The sequence below is a fragment of the Pelobates fuscus genome, chromosome 6 (genome assembly GCF_036172605.1).
Source record: "Pelobates fuscus isolate aPelFus1 chromosome 6, aPelFus1.pri, whole genome shotgun sequence".
In the NCBI taxonomy this organism is placed as follows: domain Eukaryota; kingdom Metazoa; phylum Chordata; class Amphibia; order Anura; family Pelobatidae; genus Pelobates; species Pelobates fuscus.
In genome coordinates, this window is record NC_086322.1 from 117709329 (window position 1) to 117734891 (window position 25563).

General features: G+C 41.8%; 1 protein-coding gene across 2 annotated transcripts in view; it reads left to right on the top strand.

Annotated features, from left to right (window-relative positions):
- The window catches only part of SH3RF1 (SH3 domain containing ring finger 1), a 151857-nt gene that overhangs the window by 116109 nt on the left and 10185 nt on the right, over nt 1–25563 (top strand). Inside the window, exons 5-8 of one of the 2 annotated variants that reach the window (XM_063458186.1) lie at nt 6650–6952; nt 10156–10266; nt 21403–21557; nt 24440–24610. In XM_063458186.1, coding sequence (XP_063314256.1) covers nt 6650–6952; nt 10156–10266; nt 21403–21557; nt 24440–24610 — 740 coding nt within the window. The remainder of the gene's footprint in view (nt 1–6649; nt 6953–10155; nt 10267–21402; nt 21558–24439; nt 24611–25563) is intronic. The other variant, XM_063458187.1, reaches the window with a different exon arrangement.

Sequence of the window (25563 nt, forward strand, 5' to 3'; positions counted from 1 at the left end):
GTGTTCAGAAAAGTCTCCTGAGTATAACAGTACCCCCCATGTACAGGTTTTATAGCGTTTTTGAAAGTTACAGGGTCAAATATATGGGTCAAATATTTTTACATTGAAAATGGCCAGGTTGGTTACGTTGCCTTTGAGAGCGTATGGTAGCCCAGGAATGAGAATTACCCCCATGATGGCATACCATTTGCAAAAGAAGACAACCCAAGGTATTGCAAATGGGGTATGTCCAGTCTTTTTTAGTAACCACTTAGTAACAAACACTGGCCAAAATTAGCGTTCAATTTAGTTTTTTACTTTTTTCACACACAAACAAATATGAACGCTAACTTTGGCCAGTGTTTGCGACTAAGTGGCTACTAAAAAGTCTGGACATACCCCATATTGAATACCCTGGGTTGTCTACTTTAAAAAAAAATATGTACATGTGGGGTGTTATTCAGCGATTTATGACAGATAATAGTGTTACAATGTCACTATTGATACATTTTAAAAATGTATGTTTTGAAACCGCAATATCCTACTTGTACTTATAGCCCTATAACATGCAAAAAAATAGCAAAAAGCATGTAAACACTGGGTATTTTTAAACTCAGGACAACATTTTGAATCTATGTAGCAGTTTTTTTTTTTATTTGCTTTTGTAGATGAGTAAAAGATTTTTCACATAAAAGTATTTCACATGTATTTCATTCAATTTTTCATTATATTTTTTCATTTTTTTTTTAAATTAAATTACATGAGATTATATAAATAATGGTATGTAAAGAAAGCCCATTTTGTCCTGAAAAAAAACAATACATAATTTGTATGGGAACAGTAAATGAGAGAGCGGAAAATTACAGCTAAACACAAGCACCACAAAGTGTAAAAAGATGCCTGGTCGCAAATGTACAACATCGCAAAAACAGTCCGGTCCTTAAGGGGTTAAACCTGCATATTGTACCAGACTGGAGCACCAGGCTGTTTATTCTATACTTTGCATTTTTTGGTTACCAAACACAGTTTAAATGTCACTTTTGTTTCTGACTGGCTGAAAACACAAATGAACCCTTAGAAATCCAGCTTTGCTGCTTATATTTTTTTTTAGCTTGTTTTGGTTTCTGCATCCCTGCACTTATCATGCCTGCTTTTGATACACAGAGTTTTGCAGAATCAAAGGTAGTCTTAAAATATTGTTAACTATATCTGTCCCTTGTTCTCTGCCAGGAACCCCTTGTATTCCTTCATTATGTTTGGTATAGTGCCAATATATTCACAATTCATCTCAGTTCTACGTCCACCAAACATCTCTGTGTGCTGCAACTGTGCATGCGTGGCTGTGATTAGATTAATTCTGAAAATAAAACCCATAAAACTATTCTGTAAGCTATTGGTGTGCTTGCTCATGTCTTTTCATAAATGAAACTGTTAATTAATTCTAAACTTCATTTCCATGATTTTTCTGTGTGCAGATATAACAACATTTCACAAACACAGCATTAAAAGACAGTTTTATATATACCAGTGCATAAGGTATAATCCTAATGGACCAAGAGGAAGGGGAACCTAAAAATAAACTAGGCTGTTTGTACTTATTTGCATATTCATAGTGATCGCTCCTATTTTTGAGCCATGTTTTCTTTTTTTGAGGTTTGCCTTGGTATAGGTACCTGATGCACAGCACAGCAATGTAAGAATTTGCTTAAATTAAAGATAATTTTTTGATAATCTCACCATAACTTTAATATATTGAGACAAACACAGAAATGAGAAAGAGCGATCAATATTTTTTTTGTTTTACACTCAGTGGCTTGCTATTTGATTAAAGTATAATCGGAAGAAAGTATTTCATTATTAGTCACACTGTTCTTGCAAACCACCATTAAATCGTAGGACATCTGGACTCAACTTACTTGAGTTCACATCGGCTCCTTACTTTCATGCAGAAGGTTTGGGATTTCTGTAATACTTCTCAATCCAGCATCGCCACCTCTTTAACATAACAGGGGCCAAAGTCAACTGTGAGCATTATTACGTACATTACAATAGTAATTGCTCCAATAAAACTTTCTGAATGAAGTAAGAGTTGGACTGCAAAACCTATTACCTTTAAATCCCTGGCAAGTACCTCCATCTAGTTAAACCAGTTATCTAGTTAAATCAGTGATAGTTTCCTATGACACCTGCCTGTGCGAACTCTAAGTTAAAAATGAAAGTTCTAATTTCTGAATGATGTGTTTCATCAAAATCATGTATTAGACCTCAATCATTGGTGATTACCTGGATAAATATATGTATTTATTTTAAAGAAATAAATGTATGTATTTTTCGGTTTGTGAATGACTATGAATGACTACACTAAGTATCGATTAAAATACTATTATTTGAATTTTAAACCAAACAGGTATGCATGACATTTTTCTATTTATCCAGTGGAAAGTTTCTCTAAAAATCAGCGATAAACTATAGCTAAACAAGCATTATTTCTAAAATCATCAGTTTGTCACTGAAATACACCTATATATTTTTTCCTCTTTATTTATTTAAGTTGATTTTTAGAGGCACTACTTGTCATAGTGTGACTTGTGTCATGATGATAATTACAGTGGCAAAGCATCAAGGAAGTTGTAGTTCTGGGGATTGTGCGATGGCTACTTCTGAAATTCAGCATCGTGGATTATTATATACGGTATATACACAAAAGTAACGAAAGGCTTGTCATCACAAGCATCATTCAAGATTAGTAGGGGCCAACTGTGAGGTGGTGTTAGGAGAGTGTTAGGTAAGCTATGCACTTATTTGCAGTGCTCTGATGTGACAGAATTTTGACAAGGTAACAGGCTGCCATTTGTGTTTTGACAATGTTCCATTTCCCAGTGTGCACCTGTTTTAACCCTTTCAGTGCAATCTATTTTATAGTCTCCCTAAGCTCAAATTATACTGCCAGCTGCTATAATTCACTTGGAAGGTACATACCTTTCCACCAATTGCTATATAACCCTTGGCATCTTCATTTGTCCATGTTCGTGTAGCTAATTAAACAGACACGAGGACATCTGCTTAGTCTCTTTGCAGACATCTTTTAGTTTGCCTACCAGAAGGAAATGCCACATTGGTCCTGTGTCAAATCGATCCCATGGGTAAACGGATAGCATTCTGAAACCGAGCTTTGCCCAATAATCTGCAGGCATATCCTTTCGTCTATAATGGTTTCAAGAGATAAACAAATATCTTAATTAAGTGGAAAAACAAGCCGAGAGGAAAACTGGCAAAACTCAAGGGTAATCACTTTGTTCTCTTTAATTGCTCTTCCCTAGCAGGCTGTTTTATTAAAAGAGCTAAGGAATGCTTCGGGACATGTTAAAATAACTGCCTCTCATATGTCACCAGAGTGAAGTTTGTGGGAAATCTTCTTAAATGTCTAGGATTATATGTTGGACCTGAATGTTGCTGTTCCTTTATTGTTAACACAGAGTCTTTTTTAATTGCCTTTAAATTGGGTTAAGTTAATGCTTATAAAGTGTTGAAATCGCGTGGACTTTAGTGTCTTAGTTGTATCTCATAAAAAAGAACATCCTACAAGCATAAACATCCTGTGAAAATTCTCTTTTCCTCTTGTGTATTTATTTACAAATGTTTCTGCAGTTTTCTGTGAAGCAGAATGAATTCCCTCACCCAGCTCTGCTCTCCAAGTTTGGAGTTGTTTTAGTTGAAGAGATCTTTAAACACCCTCCAGGTGTTACATGACCTTAAATTACAAGTCCATGCTGTGGGGATAATGAGCATCCATAGTAGCCATTGGCATCAAGAAATTATTCTAGTCTCCGCAGCTTTGTCTTATATTCCTGAGAAGTTTTGAATGGGAAGCCTTTACTGATAGTTTATAGAAGACTACTTGAAGTAGATGCAGGTAGTTTGTAGAAGATAACTTGTATTCTATACTTAAGCACAATAAAGCTGCTTACCAAGATGGTACTTGCTACCCATAGGGGAATGGCTCAAGGTTCAAATGTTGTCCTCAATTTCATCATATTCAAAACATTCAGGTCTTAATTAACTGAAATGTTCTGAGTCATAGTTCATGGCATTAAAAACCCAAATATATTGGGGGGCGGAGCTTGACCATCAGCCTGCACGGACGCCATGCTTGAGAGCTCCTCCACACAAAATCACAAAAATGCAATTGACCCCAAATTGAGAACCCATCCTGACCCCAAAAGTTACCAGCTACAACGGGCACCGACTCCCGAGGCGATAGATGCCCTTCTTTCAGCAAAAGACCCAGCCAAGACGGAAGCGGAAAACCGGGGCCTACCCCACGTTGTCCCTCTCAGGCCTGGAGACGCTACTCACGAGGCAAGTGAACGACGATTACCCTCAAACCTTGCCCGATAACCTGGTCCACATGCCAGCCATGGGCCGCCGGTCGCAGAAGACGTCGGCGATGGAAAACAGGGATATCGGGACTATGTTCCAAAGGCCAGCACAACCCCAACCCGCTCTTACTGAGGCTCCGCGGTCGGTCACTACCCAGCGGCCTAATGCCCTCACCCACCAAAACGAGCACACAGGGGCAGACCAACTGGTAGCCACTCACCAGATGGCGCCCGCAGCTCCCAACGACTGCACACCAACGACCAGACATGACCTGAAGGTCCTACTGTCAGACTTCCACAAAATACTAGCAAACGAACTCGCTCCTATAAAAACTGACATGAAGGCCATCACAGACCGGGTACAAGCCTCGGAGAGAGACATTGCAGATGTCCAAATGCAGATGACAGAGCTCCAGAACACGGTGCAACAGGTCTGGTCCCACCAGAGAGCAATCACTGCACAACTCACGGCCATGGAAGACCGCCAACGCCGCGCCAACATCAAAGTAAGGGGCATCCCGACGACAGTCTCAGTAGATGAACTACCCCATTATGTCAGACGACTGATGACCTCCATCTTATCCCATGCGGTGGCCAAAAAATTAAACATAGAAGGAATCTACCGCTTACCAGGGCCCAAGGGGACATCAACCACGGCGACGAGAGACGTCATTCTCCGTTGCGCTACAACCCATGACAAAATACTAATAATGGCGGCAATAAAGGGAAAAACACCCATACAATTTGAAGAAGCCTCCCTGTCATTCTATCAAGACCTTACGAAGGCAACCCTCCTGTGGCGTAAAACGCTCACTCCTGTGACCAGCATACTACACTCAGCCAACATGAGCTACAGGTGGGGAATGAATGGATCCCTGACAGTGACCCGAAATGGCAGCCTGCACACACTCACCTCGGTGGAAGACGCAACTCCGTTCCTGACGGCCCCCGGCCTGGAGCACCTTCCGGACAACGCACAAGCGGGAACCTCCACCTCCACCTTGGACCCGGCACACGCACAACCATTCGTCCCGAGGTCCGCAAATGCGGGTGCGGCAGCAACAGGACTGAGCTCAAAAGACAACCCGACATGAAGCACTAGTTTCCAGACCGGGGACCCATTTGCCCGGCTTTCCGGCACTAACCCCACGGGACTGTCTGTCCGAGACTTTAAATATGGCTCTCATCTGACAATGTTTACCCTAATGTTATCCCTATCTTCCCCCTGTTTATGATTTACTTTTGCGCTTTTATATTCTACGCACACAACCACTGGGGCGACACTAGCCACCAGGCACAACAGCACAGGTTGGGGTCCCAGTAAAGACGACCCTCCTCAAAATGGGGAACGTTAACCTACCACCATGCACAGACCCTGGGGCAACCCTGAACCACCACACACGCCTCCCCCCCCTCCCCCCCCGCCACTCCCTCGGTCAGGAGTAACCAAACCTAACACATAGTGTGACTGGATGCCCCACGACCACCAAACCCTAGATTATCCCTGAGCGGGATACACAGCACCTGGACCAGCACATGTACTCACCAGAACCACCTCACACATCAGTACATATACACATGCTGATCACTCCAACCACGGGACCCTCTAACTGCAACCCTCAGCATAGCGAAAACCCACACACTTGACAGTAAGGTACAACACACCCAACCTCCCAACACCATAAGGGCGACTCATCAACTGTCCGGACTTACACAAATTCGTAATTAAAAACGAAAAATGGTGCACGAATCTAAAAGTGATCCTAATTGTTAAATAACTACATACCACTCATCTATGAAACACTACAATGTTTATGCCTTGCACTGAAAAAATAAAGAATTAAAAAAAAAAAAAAAAACCCAAATATATTTATTAAATTATACTTCCCATGTAAATAGACATTTGTGATTCTTCACTGTTTTCTGCTATTGATGGGAGCACTTTGCAATCTAAACACCTATTTAATTTGTCCAGTGCTTCTTTTTTTTTTACTTTTTGCTCTACATTTTGCTTTGCTTTCTTTTATTTCTGTTGAAATTAAGGGATAATTAAATTTTAGAACATGGTTCCTCTGTAATTAAGCCATTGCATGTGATGTAACAATTTAGTTGTAGTCTTTTTCTGTTATACAGGCTTTTTATCAATGCCTTAAAATAAAAAGATTCACATTATGGTAAATAGGATGTAACATTGTTTACATTGACATACAGATAAATAAAATGGGGAGAACATGTTCAAACAAGTTTACAGTCTAAGTAAGTCATTTTGATTTATTTACATTTATTTTCAGTTTAATTCAGCGGCTAAGCAACTGATAGAGTTGGACAAGCCCTCAAGCTCAGGAGGGGATTCTGGGGAAGGCTCTTCTGGGATAGCACATAGCAGCAATTCTCAAAAGCACACTGATTCCAAGAAGAACACCAAAAAGCGTCACTCCTTTACTTCTCTCACCATGTCCAACAAGTCCTCACAGTCTGCCCAGAACCGCCATTCCATGGAAATCAGCCCACCTGTACTCATCAGCTCCAGTAATCCCACCGCTGCCGCCAGAATAAGTGAGCTCACCGGTCTGTCTTGTAGTGCCCCATCTCAGGTAAGATGACTGTGCAACCCTTTTTCATTCTTTGTTCTATGTGACTGAAATTCAATTATACCTTAGCAACGGCATGCCCTGTGTGGTTTAATATGAAAGTATAAAGCTAACAAAAAATACCCACAGGGCTGCGGAATTTGTTGGAGTTTTTTTTGTTGTTTTTTTTTTAAATGTCAATAATAGTATTTATAATAATATTGTCCTTGTTAGAGGAACTGTCTTTAACAATGTCACAATGTAGTATGAGACGTGTGAAGATGAAGAGTTGTGCGCAGGCAGTAAAACAAGGCTTTTCCTCAGGAAATCTCCTTTTAAACAGCACTGCTTTATATCAAACTCTGCTTTCAAATAATCATGGCTCCTGTTTCTTCAACCACAAAATGCTTTACAATAATATTTATATTTAAACACTGTTTTAACTAGACTTGGTTATTTTATTTTTCACATAGATGCCAATTAGCCTTCATTTTTGTTCTCATTTTTAATGTTATAATACACTTTAATGGCCTGTAAATGTGCGTTCAGTTTCACTAGTATTGTATAAATCTTTTTTAAATGCTGCATTGATACGTGAATTGGTATTCTTAAACAGAGCCAAAATGCCTGCTTCTATCTTGCTGGTGGTTGGAACACAGTAGTCATTGGAGTATATCCACAATTGTCTAGTTGTACATTTCCCAGTGTTTGGAACACAATGTTGCTTCTTGGGAACTGGAGTAGTAGTGGCAAATCTCATATTTACTAAAGCCAAATACGATCGCAATTCGATCAGTCATTTCGATCATTCAAGCAAATCTGCAGCAATCATCCGGATGCATTCTGTCTGGACTAAAATCATTGCATTTGCATCCGACTTCTATATGAAGTATAGGATTCGGCATAGTCAAAAAGCAGCGGTTTAGCTAATATCTGGAACGTACATTCGCAAATTATTGTTCACATGTTTGTTTTGCAATTTAATGTACTATTTGCCCAATGGCATACCTCAGCAGCCAGAGGAAAATGGTTTTAAAAAAACAACAAAAAAAACCTTGGCAGTGCAATTGTTAATTATGTGGACGTTGTTTGCTAGCCAGCTGCCACATTAAAAACAGTTTAGAAACAAATAAATAGAAACCCTATGGAGGTGAATAAGTTCCCCATTTTACTCCTAAACCGGCCTATACCCAATTTTAAAACTAGTGACTGGGCAGTCATTGGGCAGGCCCGATTGCCCCCACCCGCTGACTATGGGTGGTGGTGGGCAGGGGGGACTTTAGGATTCTCCCTTCCTCCCCCTCGCTTTTCTTTTATTAACTATCCTACACCCGGGGATGGGGTCTTTTTAGCACTGGAAATAAGGGCTGTGTCAATATTTTAAAATATTTAGTAGATATGGCTACACCTGTTGCATGATTTCGGCAATATAGTAGTGTTTAGTCCGGCTAAAATCCAGATCAAATTCTGGCCTGTTTGAGGCATAAATTACAAAATCCAGACATTCATGAATACTGGGAACAATGTCCAGGTTTTGCAGTAACATGCACAGACGGATTATTTTGCCCTATTTGGTACGGGGCCATTCAGACTTCAGTTAATAACCCCATCAGTATTATATTTTAAGCGTCCAGGTGGCTGCACATGCAGAAAAAGGCAATTTTATAAAAACCTACAAAAATGAAAGCTTGATTGATACCTTCTCTTGTTGATGTATAATTTAAGCATGGGGGAGTGCTATAACAGTGCTAATGTTCTCAGTGCCGTAATGTTCCAGTAACCATTTGGAATGTTCAGATGTTCATTTTCTTTTTGCATTTTAGTCATAGATAGCCTTGCAGTGTAGCCTGTTGTATCCTGATTATTTTTTTAGAGGGGATGTATGTGTTTTCCTTTTCACTGAAGGATATAAACGTGTGAAGATATAGTGCAATGCACAGTAATTACTCTCACAGTCTTGCACTTACCAGTGAGCACTGAAACGTGAGGGAGCCATTACTGTGGCTTCCACCCGATGGATGTGTAAACCACAGACTCCCAAACAAAGGTGTCCAGGGAATTTAAACTACTGCTGAACCACCAGGGAATTTTAACACTCCCTCCTCCCCCCTCCGCTGGACCAACAGGGAGTTTTAATCCCTGCTGAACCACTGGAAAATTTGTACCCCTACTGGATCACCAGGGAATTTTAACCCCTGCTGGACAACCATGTTATTTTAACCCCCGCCAGACTACAGGGAATCTCCCTGCAAGAAAGGTAAGCGGGGGAGCACCCTTATTACACCAGTAAGGTTTTAACCTAATCCATTTTGTCAAGCTAACGGAGAAATTGAAAATAGTATCAGCCCATTGGTAGTCATGTGCGGTACTTACAGGTAGTTCCCCTAATCAGTATGAGTCATTGGCATTACCACTGCAGAATGGTCTTTCAATACACCTGCTGCTGTGTGCTGTGTTGGAGCAGCAGTCATCTGTGCTACTGCAACCGGCTGTACTACTCCATCACGGTGCAGACTGCTAATGCACCAAATGATGTTATATCCCTGCCTCCTCCATCAACAACATTTCACATTGCGACAGTAATGGGGCAGTAACAGCATCAGTGAGAATGGAGGCATGGATTGCTGCAATTCACATACTGCTCCTTTCTACAACACCAGGGTAAGAGCAAGGTGGGAATGGAGATAAATGAGATCCGGAAGAGATGATGTGGGCCAGTCTAACAGGTCATTAAGGATGTTCTAGATGTTTGCTCACACCAGATATCATGGCCAGTCCCTGCACTTGATTTGCCCAGCCAAACACATTTTAAGGTCTGTTTTGGGAATCCATGGTGCCTGCACTCCCAGTCCCAGACATTGACTGTCCTTTGTCTAACAGATTTAGTTTCTATTGTTCTAGGACTTTTTATCCTCACTGAAAGCCATTATGGCCTTATTACATTTTTATAACGATACAATACTTTGTTAGCAGCATAGAATAGGTTTTTGCTGATTGACTGGATGGATGGACATTTTTAGACCTTTTTTGTTTGATCTCTATATGTTTGCAAAGAGTGTCAGTTGTTTGCAGTTTGACATTTGGGGTTATCAATGTGGTTAAACTGTGTCAAGTATGGGTGACTGGTGGATCCAGCTCTAACTAAAGACGTATTAAGGCCATATATAGAAATGATAAGTATATTTTGTTATTAACTTTTTTGTTTTGTTTCTTTTCATTCCTGTTAGGTCCATATCAGTACTACAGGGCTCATTGTGACCCCACCCCCTAGCAGCCCTGTTATAAGTGGGCCTGCATTTACATTCCCACCGGAAGTCACCTACCAAGCTGCTCTGGGAGTAAGTAGCAGGCCTGTCATCTCTCTGATACAATTTGTATCACTTTTCTGTCCTTGGAATAGTTAGCAGGCCTAGCTCATCATACTTTGTATCTGTCCTTACACTAAGCAGGGGAGTTTGTTATACATAGCCTTAGCTATAGGTAAAAGGCCTGATGTCTATCATTACATAACATTTCAGTTATTTGGTCAGATATTGCTGGTCTAAGCCATTTCTTCTCCTGGTGTATCTGCCTGGCACGACATCTCTGTGCTGTGAATATTCGTTGCTGGTTTTAACATCAGTCTAAGCTTGGGATAGAATAACATTGCCTCCTGTTTGCTGTTCCCAGTATTCTAAACCCTGCACTCTAATCATTTCTGACTAGCGAGGCCATTCTCCAACACTGCCAATCCAAAAAAATAAATGCATGGTAGGAGAGTAGCCATGCCTTTTGGTTAAATAAACAATTTATGATGCCTCTCCGCCTACTGATTGCCCAAATTTCTCCAGTATTTATGTTATTATTTTTTCCTCCAGTATTTATGTTATTAGTTTTTGTGCATATGTTATGTTTTTGACTTTTTAATATATATAGTGTCTGGCACTTTAACTAACAAATGCATGTGCTGTTAAAGACTGATAGTTGTGTAATTCAGGGGGAAATGGATGGCATTTAAAAGCAGATAGAAAGTAGAGTAGTAACCTCAATTTATACTCAATAACATTACACATTCTCCAAGATTTCCCTGGTTACTTGGTGAATTAGCACTCTTTTTTTTTACCAGTGTTAATTTTGTTGACTAACAATTTTAGTCAAATTTTAGTCGACTAAAATTAGACTAAAACTAAAACAATTCAGATGACTAAAATAAGCCTAAAACTAAAATGGCATTTTAGTCAAAAGACTATGACTAAAACTGAATTGAAATTTGCTGCCAAAATAAACACTGTACAGAGGGACTGGGGAAAGGGCAAAAGAAACAGACCAGGGCTTGGAAGAGATACATCTAGAGGGGCTGAGAGGAAACAAAGAGACACAGAGGGTCTGGGAGGAAACAAAGATACACAGAGGGCCTGGGAGGAAACAAAGAGACACAGAGGGACTGGGACAGAACAGAGAGACACAGAGGGGCTGGGGGGAAACAAAGAGACACAGAGGGACTGGGACAGAACAGAGAGACACAGAGGGGCTGGGAGGAAACAAAGAGACACAGAGGGACTTGGACAGAACAGAGAGACACAGATGATCTGGGAGGAAACAAAGAGACACAGAGGGCCTGGGAGGAAACAAAGAGACACAGAGGGCCTGGGAGGAAACAAAGAGACACAGAGGGACTGGGACAGAACAGAGAGACACAGAGGTGCTGGGAGGAAACAAAGAGACACAGAGGGACTGGGACAGAACAGAGAGACACAGAGGGGCTGGGAGGAAACAAAGAGACACAGAGGGGCTGGGAGGAAACAAAGAGACACAGAGGGGCTGGGAGGAAACAAAGAGACACAGAGGGACTGGGAGGAAACAAAGAGACACAGAGGGACTGGGACAGAACAGAGAGACACAGAGGGGCTGGGAGGAAACAAAGAGACACAGAGGGACTGGGACAGAACAGAGAGGCACAGAGGGTCTGGGAGGAAACAAAGAGACACAGAGGGACTGGGACAGAACAGAGAGACACAGAGGGGCTGGGAGGAAACAAAGAGACACAGAGGGGCTGGGAGGAAACAAAGAGACACAGAGGGACTGGGAGGAAACAAAGAGACACAGAGGGACTGGGACAGAACAGAGAGACACAGAGGGGCTGGGAGGAAACAAAGAGACACAGAGGGACTGGGACAGAACAGAGAGGCACAGAGGGTCTGGGAGGAAACAAAGAGACACAGAGGGCCTGGGACAGAACAGAGAGACACAGAGGGGCTGGGAGGAAACAGAGACACAGAGGGCCTGGGACAGAACAGAGAGACACAGAGGAACTGGGACAGAACAGAGAGACACAGAGGGGCTGAGAGGAAACAGAGACACAGAGGGCCTGGGACAGAACAGAGAGACACAGAGGGGCTGGGAGGAAACAGAGACACAGAGGGCCTGGGACAGAACAGAGAGACACAGAGGAACTGGGACAGAACAGAGAGACACAGAGGGGCTGAGAGGAAACAAAGAGACACAGAGGGACTGGGACAGAACAGAGAGACACAGAGGGGCTGGGAGGAAACAAAGAGACACAGAGGGCCTGGGGAAAGGGCAAAGGGGACAGATAGAGGCTTTAACTAAACCCATTAGTGGAGATATTTAGTTGACTAAAACTAGACTAAAACTAAAACAATTCAGATGATTTAAATACGACTAGAACTAGTCAGGCCTGAGAAAGGTGCATTTCAGCTGCAATGCCACCTAAGTGGGTAGAATAAAGACACCCTATTATGCCCCTTGAGTGCCTAGTCTAAAATGTAAGTAGTGTGTTAGAGGTGTCGTTCTGAACATGTACCTGTTGGGTATTGAAGCAGTGTGTGTAATTTTTTTTTGTGTATTGACTGCACTTGCAGTCACAACATTGGCATGTGCACAGCCTGTAGCAGAAACTATCAGGTGTCCATCCTCTTTTTTTTTTTTTTTTTTGAGGGATTAGTAAAGAAATCCTGCTGTATTATTTCTTATTCCTTATGGCCTGACTAATAAAAGAAACCATCAGTGACTCATAAGCAGATAATTTACAGGGGGAGTTCAATGCAGCTAAGAGACAAAATGAAATTAATATGCAGAGAGCCTGAATGCAATTATTGTATTACATAGACTAAAACTATCAAAGCCGGCTACAAAGGGGTCATAAAAAGATCACAGGGCTAAGCAGTTTTAAGCTACAAAGCCAGCATGAAATTGCAAAATGAAATGTAAAGTTAATCTGAAAAATACTATTTAGTGTATTGACTAAATGTATAATTTTACTTGTATTTTTTTGTTTTTGGAAGCTGCAGCTAAAATGTGCTGTTCTATTCTGTTCCTTTTCCCAAATCTGTATAATCTCTATCATATAATATTAGAAATTATGACCTACAGCAGTGACAATTCATATTGGCAATAAAGATGCTGGTGAAGTAGATTTCCCATGATGCTCAGCCTACCATTAGGAGCGATAGTTAGCGTGGGCGGCACTGCAGATGTTAGTTTACTACATTTGCCTTTGGTTCCTGGAGCATCATGGAAATCATCTGCATTACAAAGTTAAGCTGCCAGATCAGTGCATAAATCAGGCGTGCTTGTTAAGAATTTCAGTTTTCATTGCGACATAGGGAAACAAATGAACACTGCAGCCAACACTTACCGACTACAGCCCAGATTAATATGTTTTATAAGTATCTTTGATTAAAGTGGCGATACGTTAGTCTTAAATCAATGGTTGACCATCACTGGACATGAAAGCTGATCTCCAACCTCACTGTGGAGAAGTACTGTTATAGGGGGACTCTGAAGAAGCCACCCACAAAGAGTCCGGACACAGGTCAGTTCAGGAAGCAAAGGTTTTTACTCTCACCGATCGGGTGTCAGCTGAACTTATGTTCAAAATGTCTGAGCACTGAACACATGGAGAACAGGCTTTTTAAAGCTATTCATCCCCCATCTGTACCCTTACACCAATCAACAAACAGTATTTACAGCATTACCCAAATGGATAGGCAGTATGGCACTAGGAGAATGGAATGTGGTTTTTCAAATCCAGCAAATGCTCAGTACATTGATGACAGTATCTTAGCTACATGTAACTAACTAACTAACAGATACCTGTACTTTTATATGCCACATGGAGATTTTAGGCCTACTAAGTGTCAGGATCCCGCGGGCGGCTGCGAGGGGAGGCTGCAGTCCGCTCGCGGCACTCACCCTCCAGCCGTCCGCGGTCCCCTTCTCCTCGTGCGCTCGGCAAGTGGCATCCTCCCAGCCTCGGATGCCGCCCGCGCCTTCCTCTTCGTCCCCCAGCGGCAGCATGCATGACGCTGCACGCTGGGAGACCCCCCATTTTTGTAAACGCCGGGGTCAGCCACCTGTGTGCTTAGCCCGGCCACTCTAAGGTCCGGTACTGCACCTGTTCTGTGTGTGTGTTAGTGTGTTTTGGTTCCCAGAATCGTGACATTACAACAGGGCCACCATGGAACCTGCTGACATTCCACAGCTGTTAGTGAATCAGGAGGCTAGAATGGATGTTTTAGACCACCGTATGGACCAGTTTGCCCAGGCTTTACAAACCATACTGGCTTGTACAGCCCACTTGCAACCTGCCGTTCAAGAAGCTGTTGCTGCTGTGCCAGAACCCATTCCCGATCCAGTACCCGTCCCGGCTCACGTAGTTCACATGACGCCACCACAGCGCTATAGCGGTGATCCAGCATATGTCGTGGTTTCCTCAACCAAATTGATATAAATTTGGTGATGAATCCTCGTTCCTACCCCACTGATAGAACCAAAATTGCTTTTTTGATTAACCACCTGTCCGGGAGAGCTTTAGCATGGGCTAATCCCATGTGGGAAAATGCTTGCCCAATGTCCTTTGCTGACTTTTTGACCGCTTTCAAACGCACATTTGATCAACCCGGCAGGGTTGCTTCTGCTGGCAAAGCTCTGCTTAGGGTCCGACAGGGTAATAGGTCAGTAGCGGATTATACTATTGAATTCCGCACTCTAGCAGCTGAAGTGGTTTGGAATAACGACGCCCTCGTAACAGCCTTTCAGGAGGGTTTGGCCGCTTACATATTAGATGAGATAGCATCCAGAGAATTGCCTGTGCTTCTGGATGATGTAATAGATTATGTCATTCTTATCGACAACTGTATTAGAGAGAGGCGTAGTCAAAGACAGATGAATACACCGGTGCTACCTGCTTTACCCAGTACCGCATTACTAGCCTTACCTCCTCCTAGACAACCATCTCCCGAACCCATGCAATTGAGTGCTATAGGGTTAACTGAAGCTGAAAGGACATATCGCAGACGGGAGGGGTTATGCCTTTATTGTGGGAAGAGGGGGCATTTCCGAAGAACCTGCCCTAATCTGCAGGGAAACTTCAGCACCTAAGGCCTAGAGAGGGGTCGGCCTCGGGTGTTATGACCTTTACCCCTCATGTGTCCATCTCTAGACTGTTTATTACGGTTACTCTTTTGGTCAATCAAACCACTATAACAACCAAAGCCTTGATCGATTCAGGTGCTGCAGACAACCTTATGGATGAGAAATTTGCTAAAATCGCAGCCTTGACTCTGATCCAAAAGGGTTGAGGCCATAGATGGTAGACCACTTAAAAAAAAACTGGTGAACCAGGAAACCCAAGAAATTGTTATGACCGTGGGTGCCTTGCACAGGGAAAGGTTAACCTTTCAAATAATCTACTCTCCAACAGCCTCTATCATTTTGGGCTTCCCCTGGTTGGTTAAACACAACCCCGTGCTTGATTGGGGTTCTTTGGAGATTCTCTCCTGGGGAAAATCTTGTCAAGGGGATTGTATGACCCATGTTTGTTCTGTTGGCTTGCTTAACGTGCCCACAGCCAAACCACTTTCTGTTTCTGTCCCTCCTGTGTATGCAGACCTAACAAAGGTTTTTGAAAAAAGGGAGGCAGATAAACTGCCCCCACACCGTGAATATGATTGTGCCATAAACCTCTTACCGGGTACTATGCCACCTAGGGGTAAGGTATATCCTCTTTCCGAAAAAGAGAACCAAGTCATGGAGGAGTACATACAGGATGCTTTAAGTAAAGGTTTTATCAGAAGGTCCTCCTCTCCTGCTGGGGCTGGTTTCTTTTCCGTTGCCAAAAAGGAGGGTGACCTTAGGCCATGTATAGACTACAGGGGTCTGAATAATATAACGGTTAAAAACGCCTACCCTATCCCCCTCATCACTGAGTTGTTCGATCGTGTTAAAGGGTCTAAGTACTTTACTAAATTAGACCTCAGGGGGGCTTATAACCTTGTCCGTATTATGGAGAATGACGAATGGAAGACAGTGTTTAATACGCGTAGTGGGCATTACGAATATCTGGTCATGCCTTTTGGATTGTGTAATGCTCCTGCTGTGTTTCAGGACCTCATAAATGACGTCCTTAGGGATCTATTGCATGTCTGTGCCGTGGTGTACCTTGACGACATACTTGTACATTCTCCTGATTTGAAGACACACCATAATCATGTTAGGATGGTGCTTAGAAAATTCTTACAGAACGGACTTTATTGTAAGTTAGAAAAATGTTTGTTCGATCAGACCTCTGTGCGATTCCTAGGTTATATAATTTCCGAACAGGGTTTCAGTATGGATCCTTCTAAATTGAAAGCCATACTGTCCTGGCCACTTCCCCAAGGACTTAAGGCTATCCAACGTTTTATAGGATTTGCCAACTATTATAGAAAATTCATTAAAAACATTTCACCACTTATCTCCCCTATCACGAAGCTGACTAAAAAAGGTCTACACCCCAGGGTTTGGACGCCTGAAGCCCTTAAGGCCTTCGAAACTCTCAAGAAGGCATTTGCCTCTGCCCCAGTGCTACACCATCCTAATCCTACTCTTCCCTTTGTTATGGAAGTAGACGCTTCTTAATCAGGTGTAGGAGCAGTGCTGTCACAGAGGTTATCGTATAACGAACCCCTCCATCCCTGTTGTTACTTTTCAAAAAGGTTGTCTGATTCAGAAAATAATTACGATGTTGGGAACAGGGAACTATTAGCTATTGTGTTAGCTTTTAAGGAATGGAGGTACTTATTAGAGGGTTCTAGACACAAAATTATGGTTATAACAGATCATAAGAACCTCTCCTATATAGCAGATGCTAGAAGGTTGTCCGCCCGGCAGGCTAGATGGTCTCTATTTCTTTCGCGCTTCCAATACGTTATTACATATAGACCTGGTTGCCGTAATGCCAAAGCTGACGGATAGGTTCTCAAAAATGGCACACTTTATTCCGCTTAAGAAACTGCCTTCTGCGGTTCAGCTTGCTCAGGTGTTTGCCAAGGAAGTGTTCCGCTTACATGGGGTACCTCGGGATATCGTATCTGACAGGGGCCCTCAATTTGTCTCTCGGTTCTGGAGGGGCTTTTGTGCTGAGATTGGGGTCTCCTTGTCGTTCGCTTCCTCCTATCACCCGCAATATAATGGTGCAGCGAACGTGCTAATCAGTCTGTGGAATTGTTTTTGCGCTGCTTCACTAATGCGCACCAGGACGACTGGTCTCGCCTCCTTCCGTGGGCTGAATTTGCCAGGAATACGGTGTCTCATTCGTCTACTGGCTTAAGTCCTTTTGTGGTTGCTTATGGGTTTCAGCCTTCTGTCCTTCCCGGTGCATTCTCCGACAGGGGAATGCCCGCCTTGGACCAGCATGTGGGATCAGGTCCATGTTGCGCTGTCTCGTTCGGCAGATGCTCAGAAGAAGTTTGCTGATCGCCGTAGGGGTGCGTCCCCTTCGTATGATCCGGGTGATAGGGTTTGGTTGTCCTCCAGGAACCTCCGTCTCAAGGTTCCCTCAATGAAGTTTGCTCCCAGATTTCTTGGTCCCTACAAGGTGTTACGTAGGATTAACCCCGTTTCATACTCCCTGGACTTGCCTCCCTCCATGCGTATTCCGAACACGTTTCACGCCTCACTTTTGAAGCCCTTGCTGTGTAACCAGTTCTCTCGTCCCCTCGGGCGGCCCGTTTCCCCTCGCACTGTCCCTAGTGACGTGTACGAAGTGGCTGCCCTCCTCGACTCTCGTGTTTCTAGGGGTCGGCTGCAATATCTGGTGGATTGGAAGGGGTACGGCCCTGAGGAGCGGTCTTGGGTTTCGAGCTCTGATCTGCACGCTCCCTCTTTGGTCCGCTCCTTTCATGCCCGGTTTCCTTTGAAGCCTTCTGCTTCCCACCCTCCGGGCGGTCTTCGAGGGGGGGGTAACATCCCGCGGGCGGCTGCAGTCCGCTCGCGGCACTCACCCTCCAGCCGTCCACGGTCCCCTTCTCCTCGTGCGCTCGGCGAGTGGCATCCTCCCAGCCTCGGATGCCGCCCGCGTCTTCCTCTTCATCCCCCAGCGGCAGCATGCATGACGCTGCACGCTGGGAGACCGCCCATTTTTGTAAACGCCGGGGTCAGCCACCTGACTCAGCGTTAAAGGCACAGTGCCTCAATCACAGTGGGAGGTATAGATATCTCCCACGTGTGATTGTTAACTCTGATTGGAAATTATCCAATCAGAGTTAAGCAATGGGTTTAAATACTTACCTTTCCTGTCTCTCTCTGCCCTGTTGTGGTCTTTGCTTTCTAGTATTGCTGTTCTACTTGTGTTTCTCTCTGGTTACGTACTCTCTGGCTTGTTTATCCGACCTTGTGACTTTCTCCTACCCTTTGACCTTGGCTTGTCTCTCGTTATTCTGTCTTCTGGTTCCCCTTACTCGGCTTGTCTCCTGACTATTCTTTGTGTGCTTAGCCCGGCCACTCTAAGGTCCGGTACTGCACCTGTTCTGTGTGTGTGTTAGCGTGTTTTGGTTCCCAGAATCGTGACACTAAGTTTTGGGCCTAGCTGAAGTCCCATCACAGTACCTTGCCAGTAAGCTACCTGGAGTCAGGTAAAGAACCCTGTTGATTCTCTACATTGTCATACCACCGAGATGCTAAATGATTATATACAGGTTTTTTTTATGAAGTGTTTTACAGAACATGCATATCTCCATGTTCTGCTGTCCCACGTTGCCTGTTTGTTGTACTTTATTTGGGGTTACAGTCACTGGAATTACAGTTAGAACGTTGTTTCATTATCCATATGTGAATTTCTATATCTTCAAGTTTAGTGCTGCTTTAAGTTAGCAGAAACACAGGCATTCTGTGTATCACATAATATTTGGCAAAATGTTCTTATCACATCCCATAGCACATCCCATAAAGGCCAGGTAGTGATCTAGAACAGTTTATGCTGAAGGTCCATGATTGATCACTTCTACTATTATATATGTATTGATGATTTTTCCAAACAATGTATTAGTATTGCTACCTTATGAATACGTCCTCATTTTTTGTTTTTTTTCTTCTTCTAAATGAATGAACTTCTTCTAAATGAATGAGTTTATAGGAATTATATAGCTGACCACGCTTTATGCAGCGCCACGAACATATTAAATTTGATAAGGAATTATTGAAAGAATGTGCTCGTGGCAAAAATGTTTCTTATTGTAAGATAATGGGATATCTTCATATTGTATATATTGATATTTTGTAAACGTGTAGCTCTCCACCATGTCCCATGTTCCTACCTGCAGGGTTATTGGGATATAAGCTGGTCAATTTGAATTAGTACAGTTTGAGGTTAACCCATACTAACTCAATGTATGTCACTTTGAATGCAATATATATATTTATTCAAAAAAATGGTTTCAGGATAGAGGGCTATTTATATTGGGCAAATGTGGGCTTCATTTCCAAAAGTGGAGCAGTCACCATAGAAACCAATGGTATATTTCTGCTGATTACTTGCCCTCTGGAACATCGCTATTAAAAATATTTGTTCTAAATAACTCATTGTATGTGATGATTGTTCTCAAGAGATGCCGGTATCTGCCTTGTATTTGGGTTTGATGCTGGCCGCTAATAGAAAAAGAAATGTTATTCATACCTTTTGTAAATTGCTGAACAACATTAAATAGGCAAAAATGGGACCATTTGTCAATTCTAACAGAAAAAAAGAGTTGCAAATAGGATCTCTTTGTTAAAGAACTCTTTGATATGAGCGCCAGATCTGTCTTCAGAGAATGAATGAAGAAACACCACCAACCTTCCAGGACTGCTTCAATTTTGACTGAAGAACCATTGCAAATGTTCCCAACAAAATATACATGAGTGGGGCTTTGCAGGGAGTGTAAAAACACTGCGGTATTTGGTTGAAAAAAATCACTATATGTTTTATAATATTTTTTTTTTTTTTTTTTTTTTTTACTATTACTGAGGCCAGATGGCTGTCTCTATCACTGTGACTTAATTAGGCAGATAATAAATCCTCCCCTATCTTTACCAAATGAAGAGTTTATATGAAAGTATTAGATACGCATGCTGTCGTGAATGTGTGGTGTCTCCTCCTTTCTGCAATGCTAATTGCTAAATAATCAAATCTTTCTGTTAAAATAGAAATTGTAAAATTCCCACTAGAAGACAGGAGGGAAAGCAAGCGGTGTTCTTTCTGCAGATACAAGCATCTTACCATTTCATGCATTATAGGAACATAGCCGCATATACTGTGTGTATAATGTTTTCTATGTGACATTATGTTTATCTAGATTCCTGCTGTATACCTGATTTCCATTTTTAGAATGTCTTTTTTTGTTGTTGCTTTAAATCTGTAGAGTACTAGAGACAGCCTTTGGTCTTTTTGTTTTCTCTCGAGTTTTAGTGTAAAAACAGCGTCTGATGTTTTATGGATTACAAGCTTACAATGTCATCCCGCGTTTTCAAAGGGAAGCGAATGTGCTTGCCCTTGGTGCAGTCAAAGACTGATTGTGGTAACGCTTTACACAAAGTAGCAACAATACAAGAGAGCCGAGCTGCACATCAAAAGGTTTTATGTAATAGCCTCAGGTGTGGTACAGCCTTGTTTGGTGTTTCAGATTACACGATGAGGCGTGATTTAATGTTTACTTGTTCGGATCAGTTTTGGCTAACTGTTGCGTACTAGGTATTTGTTAGCAATGTTTTCCATGATGATGTGAAATGTGGTTTCGAAATATTTGTGTTACCAGGTTACCACTTTATAAATGGATTGTGAATGTGGGCTTAACTTGACATGCACAAAACAGAGCGTTTCCTACTTTCATTGATATTTCTTCATTGCATTCTCATGGGTAATAAATGTATGCATTGGCCCTACCATGTTTGGAATGTCTGGACTACATGGGTTTTACACATTTTTGAATATTTAAAGCTAAAATTGGTGAAGCAAGCTGAAAACACACTCCCTATTACTGTGGTATATGGAATTACCTTTGTAAATAATGGGTAATAGTAGGGATAAACCATGCAATAATTTCTGCTAGCCTGGCTAGCCTTGCTTTCTTGTACGGCTGTGCAAGCCTTTGCTTTAATTGTAATGATGTAAGGTTCATAATAAGGCAGCAGCTTTTTATCACAGATATAAGCAATGCCCCTTGTGTTTTTTTTTGCAGGATCTGAACCCCCCTCTTCTTCCACCTCCACCCTTGGCTGCTGCTGTTATTAACCCTGCACCATCTGGTGCAACGTCTTCTACTGCTGGCCAGAGAACGGCTAGTGGTCCTGTGGAGCAAGTTACCCACTTGAGGCCAACCAGTCGTCCAAGTGTGTAAGTATTATTCATTCATATGTACATAGAACCTGTCTGATACAGGTAGCAGCTTGCATCCTTTGGGGAATTACTTTGCCAATGTTAGTGAATGACCTTTTTTTGATAACAGAATCCTCCTACCAAAACGTAAAAATAAAAATATGCATATATACATAAAAATATGAAATGTATGCATTTTCTCTGTGGCAGCAGGGGGGCAGAGTTTTAGAGGCCTTAGATCCCAGTTTTTGTGTAGTATCAGTTGATAACAATATTAATTAAATGGAGATACTGCACCTATAGACTACTCTCTCCGTAACCACTACAATAAGCTGTTTACATTAACCTTGTATGGGGTTGCACAGGTAGACTTCCTGTAGAGAGTTACGCAAAGCGGCTTATTTCTGTGCCCCCACTGGCATTTGGGAGCAAACACTGAAGATAGAATATTAAATTGGTACCCAGTCTCCATGCTGTCAGCACATACCTAGAAGTCCCAATACCCATTGGCGGCTTAATTTCAATAATCCACAATAATGAGAGATCCCAGGTGATCACAGCATATGTTATGACTGAAGAATGTATTAGTTACCCAGACAGCATTGTGTCCTATGTGTGCATGAGTAAGATGTAAAAGAGCTGAGATTTTTATGTTGTGGCATTCAGATACCAAAAAAAACTTTGACACATGGAATGGATTGAAAGCACTGTGCAAAATAAATCAGTGTCAGCCCTTTATATTATTTCTTTGAAAGCAAATGAAAGGTACCTGGTTTTTGGCTGGCTGATATTGAAACTCGGCTGTCTAGCTGAACAGATGAAATAAATTGTTTGAATAGGCTATAAGAGAGTCAGCGAACAATCAGCGCCACATGTCCACTTCCAAATTCATAATGTGTCCTCTATGTATGTGAGATACATCACCAAGGTCAACGTGCCTTAGAAAATTATCTCTCAAAGTCGTGTTTTGATTTCTCACGTTGGAAGGGTGATAATGGAACGATATTCACTCCGTGGTGCAAGGCTCTGCATGCTTGTCAGGCCTTTAATCAGGTATTTTAGAGATATTTCCTTTCTTACGGTTTTTCATGTGTTATAGAACAAGCTAATCTGCAATTCATTGAAGCCATATCCGTTTACAGACTACGACTTGCCACATGTTTGGCTGTTGCTCCAACTGCTGGCTACTTCTCCTTTTATTTCTCTGGTCCAGATGTGCAGTTGGAATTAAATGTTTCCCAATTACATGCACTACTAGTGATTGATCAGCCAAGCAAATAGTGTTATGAAATGTGGGTTGATGTTGTTATACCTATATAAGATATGTCCGGAAAGCAGATTATCTTGATTGGGTGAGCATTCACAATCCATGTGGTTATCATTATGGATCATGGGCAGACATCAAAGTTTGGATTTGAACGGAAACATTTGGACTTACAGTACAAAACCTTTAACAAATGAAAATGTTTTCATTTAAGAAGTGAGACTTATTGTGTCTGGTGTTTTTAGTGCCAGACAATATACGGTTAGTGATGAAAGACAAAAGTTGGATTTTTGTAGGCAAAAGTTTCCACGGCTAGCATTTCCAGGTGTCTTTCTGATCTTGCAAGAGTTTTCATATCTATGTCCCAGCTACATGCTATGTAATGTATATAAATGTCTGCATCCACTGCAGACCGTCATTAATATGCATGATAATAGCCAGAGAAATGATCTGTTCATTGTTCTAAATTGTTAAGGATTCTCGCAAATTAATAATATGGGGCTATTCAGGACAAAATAAATCTTTTGATTGGATTAGACACACAATATTTAGCCATAGATTATTGTCTGCAAGCCTGGGGGAATTTTGAAGAAGTAGGAATGGGAAGAGATTTACTTATAGGGGTATTACAAGCACACAGGGTTATTCACAAAAGTCTGAATTGTTAATGGAATTGCTCAATTAATGCACAGTGGAATTGCTCAATTAGTAGCCACACTTGTCCAAAACTAGTTACCATTTCATTATGAAATGCAAATCTATGTATTTCAATTCAGCTAATATCCTTAAATTTGCATATTTAATATTTTCCATGAAAGTGTAAGAACGTCAGCAGTTTCTCACAATAGGTTTTGACATTTTGATGTATTAAACCAAAACCCTGTGTTAGGAGGAACCAGTGGCCCATCACGCATAATTAAGTCAAACACGTAACAAAAAACAAACAGTAACGACGTATTACCGGGCCTTAGAATGGCTGGATTTAACGTAATAGGATAACCAGTCACGATCCAAGAACAGGAATACAGAAAATAACAAATACTTTAAGAACAAAGCCAAAGTGTCAGGGCTACCAGAAATACGAGAAGTCAAGCCAAGCCAAGATCAGTAACCAATAAACAGTATCAGGAACGTGTTCTCAGATAACCAACAGGATGGAAACCACAACAGGGCATTGAACAACTGCAGGTTTTGGTTTAAATTACCCGGTAAACCTTGCCATTTGCCAATTTGAATTACATGACCACAGAACGTGCGTGTACGCCAAAAATGTGACCATGCATGCACATTCAAGTCACTTGTGACGGCATTGTGGGCGACGCTCTCATATTGCGCTGCCTTGCCGCGGCCGGCGTCCTTACTAATGCTGGACCCGGCCGCTGTATTAGGAGCTGCACGGAGGGAGAGGAACTAGAGAGGTAAGATGAGTAACCTCTCCCTCCTTTAGTGTGACCGCACTGATCAGATGACACCCCGATCTTGAAAGTCTTGCATGAGGAATTGCATTTGTATATTTTATTTATTTTATGCTATGTGTCCATTCTCAGCAAATCTCTTTCTCTCTGTATTTGGTTGTTTTATTCTTGAACCTGCAATCCATCCAGGGGATACAGCAATTTGTCATATGTCTTGACAGGTATGTTGCTATCTATCCTTATTTCCCGCGTAAGGAAGATGAACTGGAACTACGGAAGGGCGAGATGTTTTTGGTGTTTGAAAGATGTCAAGATGGCTGGTTTAAAGGAACATCCATGTACACGAGCAAGATTGGAGTGTTCCCTGGAAACTATGTAGCACCAGTCACCAGGTGAGTCAAGGTCCCCATGATTGGGACATTTATCATCACATTTTTACTTTTTAGACTTACATGCTGTAGTTATATTTGGTTCATGTGCCAGACTGTGTACAATAAAACATCCATGTACCTTTGTTTGAAACAGTATGTAGTCTTCACTTTTAACTGTTGTACAATGCTAGGTTCTCTTATGTTTACTAATATTCAGAGTTATTTCCTAAAAGAATGAGCTGTCAGGTATTCAGATTAAATGCATAGTGAATTTCAAAATGTAAACTAAAATAACTGAACTTTAACCGAACTGACATGGAGATTTGTTTTCCTATTTGTCCTAAAATGTAATATCAGGTTAAATAATATCAGGTTAAATTGCCTGATTTCCTGACAGTTGAATGTTTTGAAATCCCTTACCTACTGAACATATATCAGAAGCTAGTCTGTACACTGATTGTCCACAAACATTGTCATTTGTTACCGGACAATCACCTGTTGTAAGTATTCTAGAACAGTGACATTTGAAAAATAAACCCACCGAGCATGCTGTACCTGATCTGCATGCGAAATACATCACGCTTTTGTATTTTGCTTGTTAGTATGTTTTCTGGTTAGGGATGTACTACAGCAATACAGCTTATAGTAGAATTTGTTGGATTTAACAATTGAAGTTGACTGTCTGAAAGAACCAGGAAATAACTGATCCTCAGTATGCTAGGGTTACCACTGTCCATTGGCTATAATAGGAAACCCTCCTCTATAGTATAGTGGACCGGTCAATGTCCAGTCCCAAGTGTATTCATGTTTTATTGATGAGAGTGGCTTTAACGTCTTGAAAGAAAAGTACGTACTTCTGTTTTGTTGATGTCCACATTGTAAAGTACTTCGTAAAATATTTAACATGTGTTCAGTGACATTGCTTATTTGAAAATCAAAATCTCTGTTTGCATCAACTTTATCAATTCTTTTGA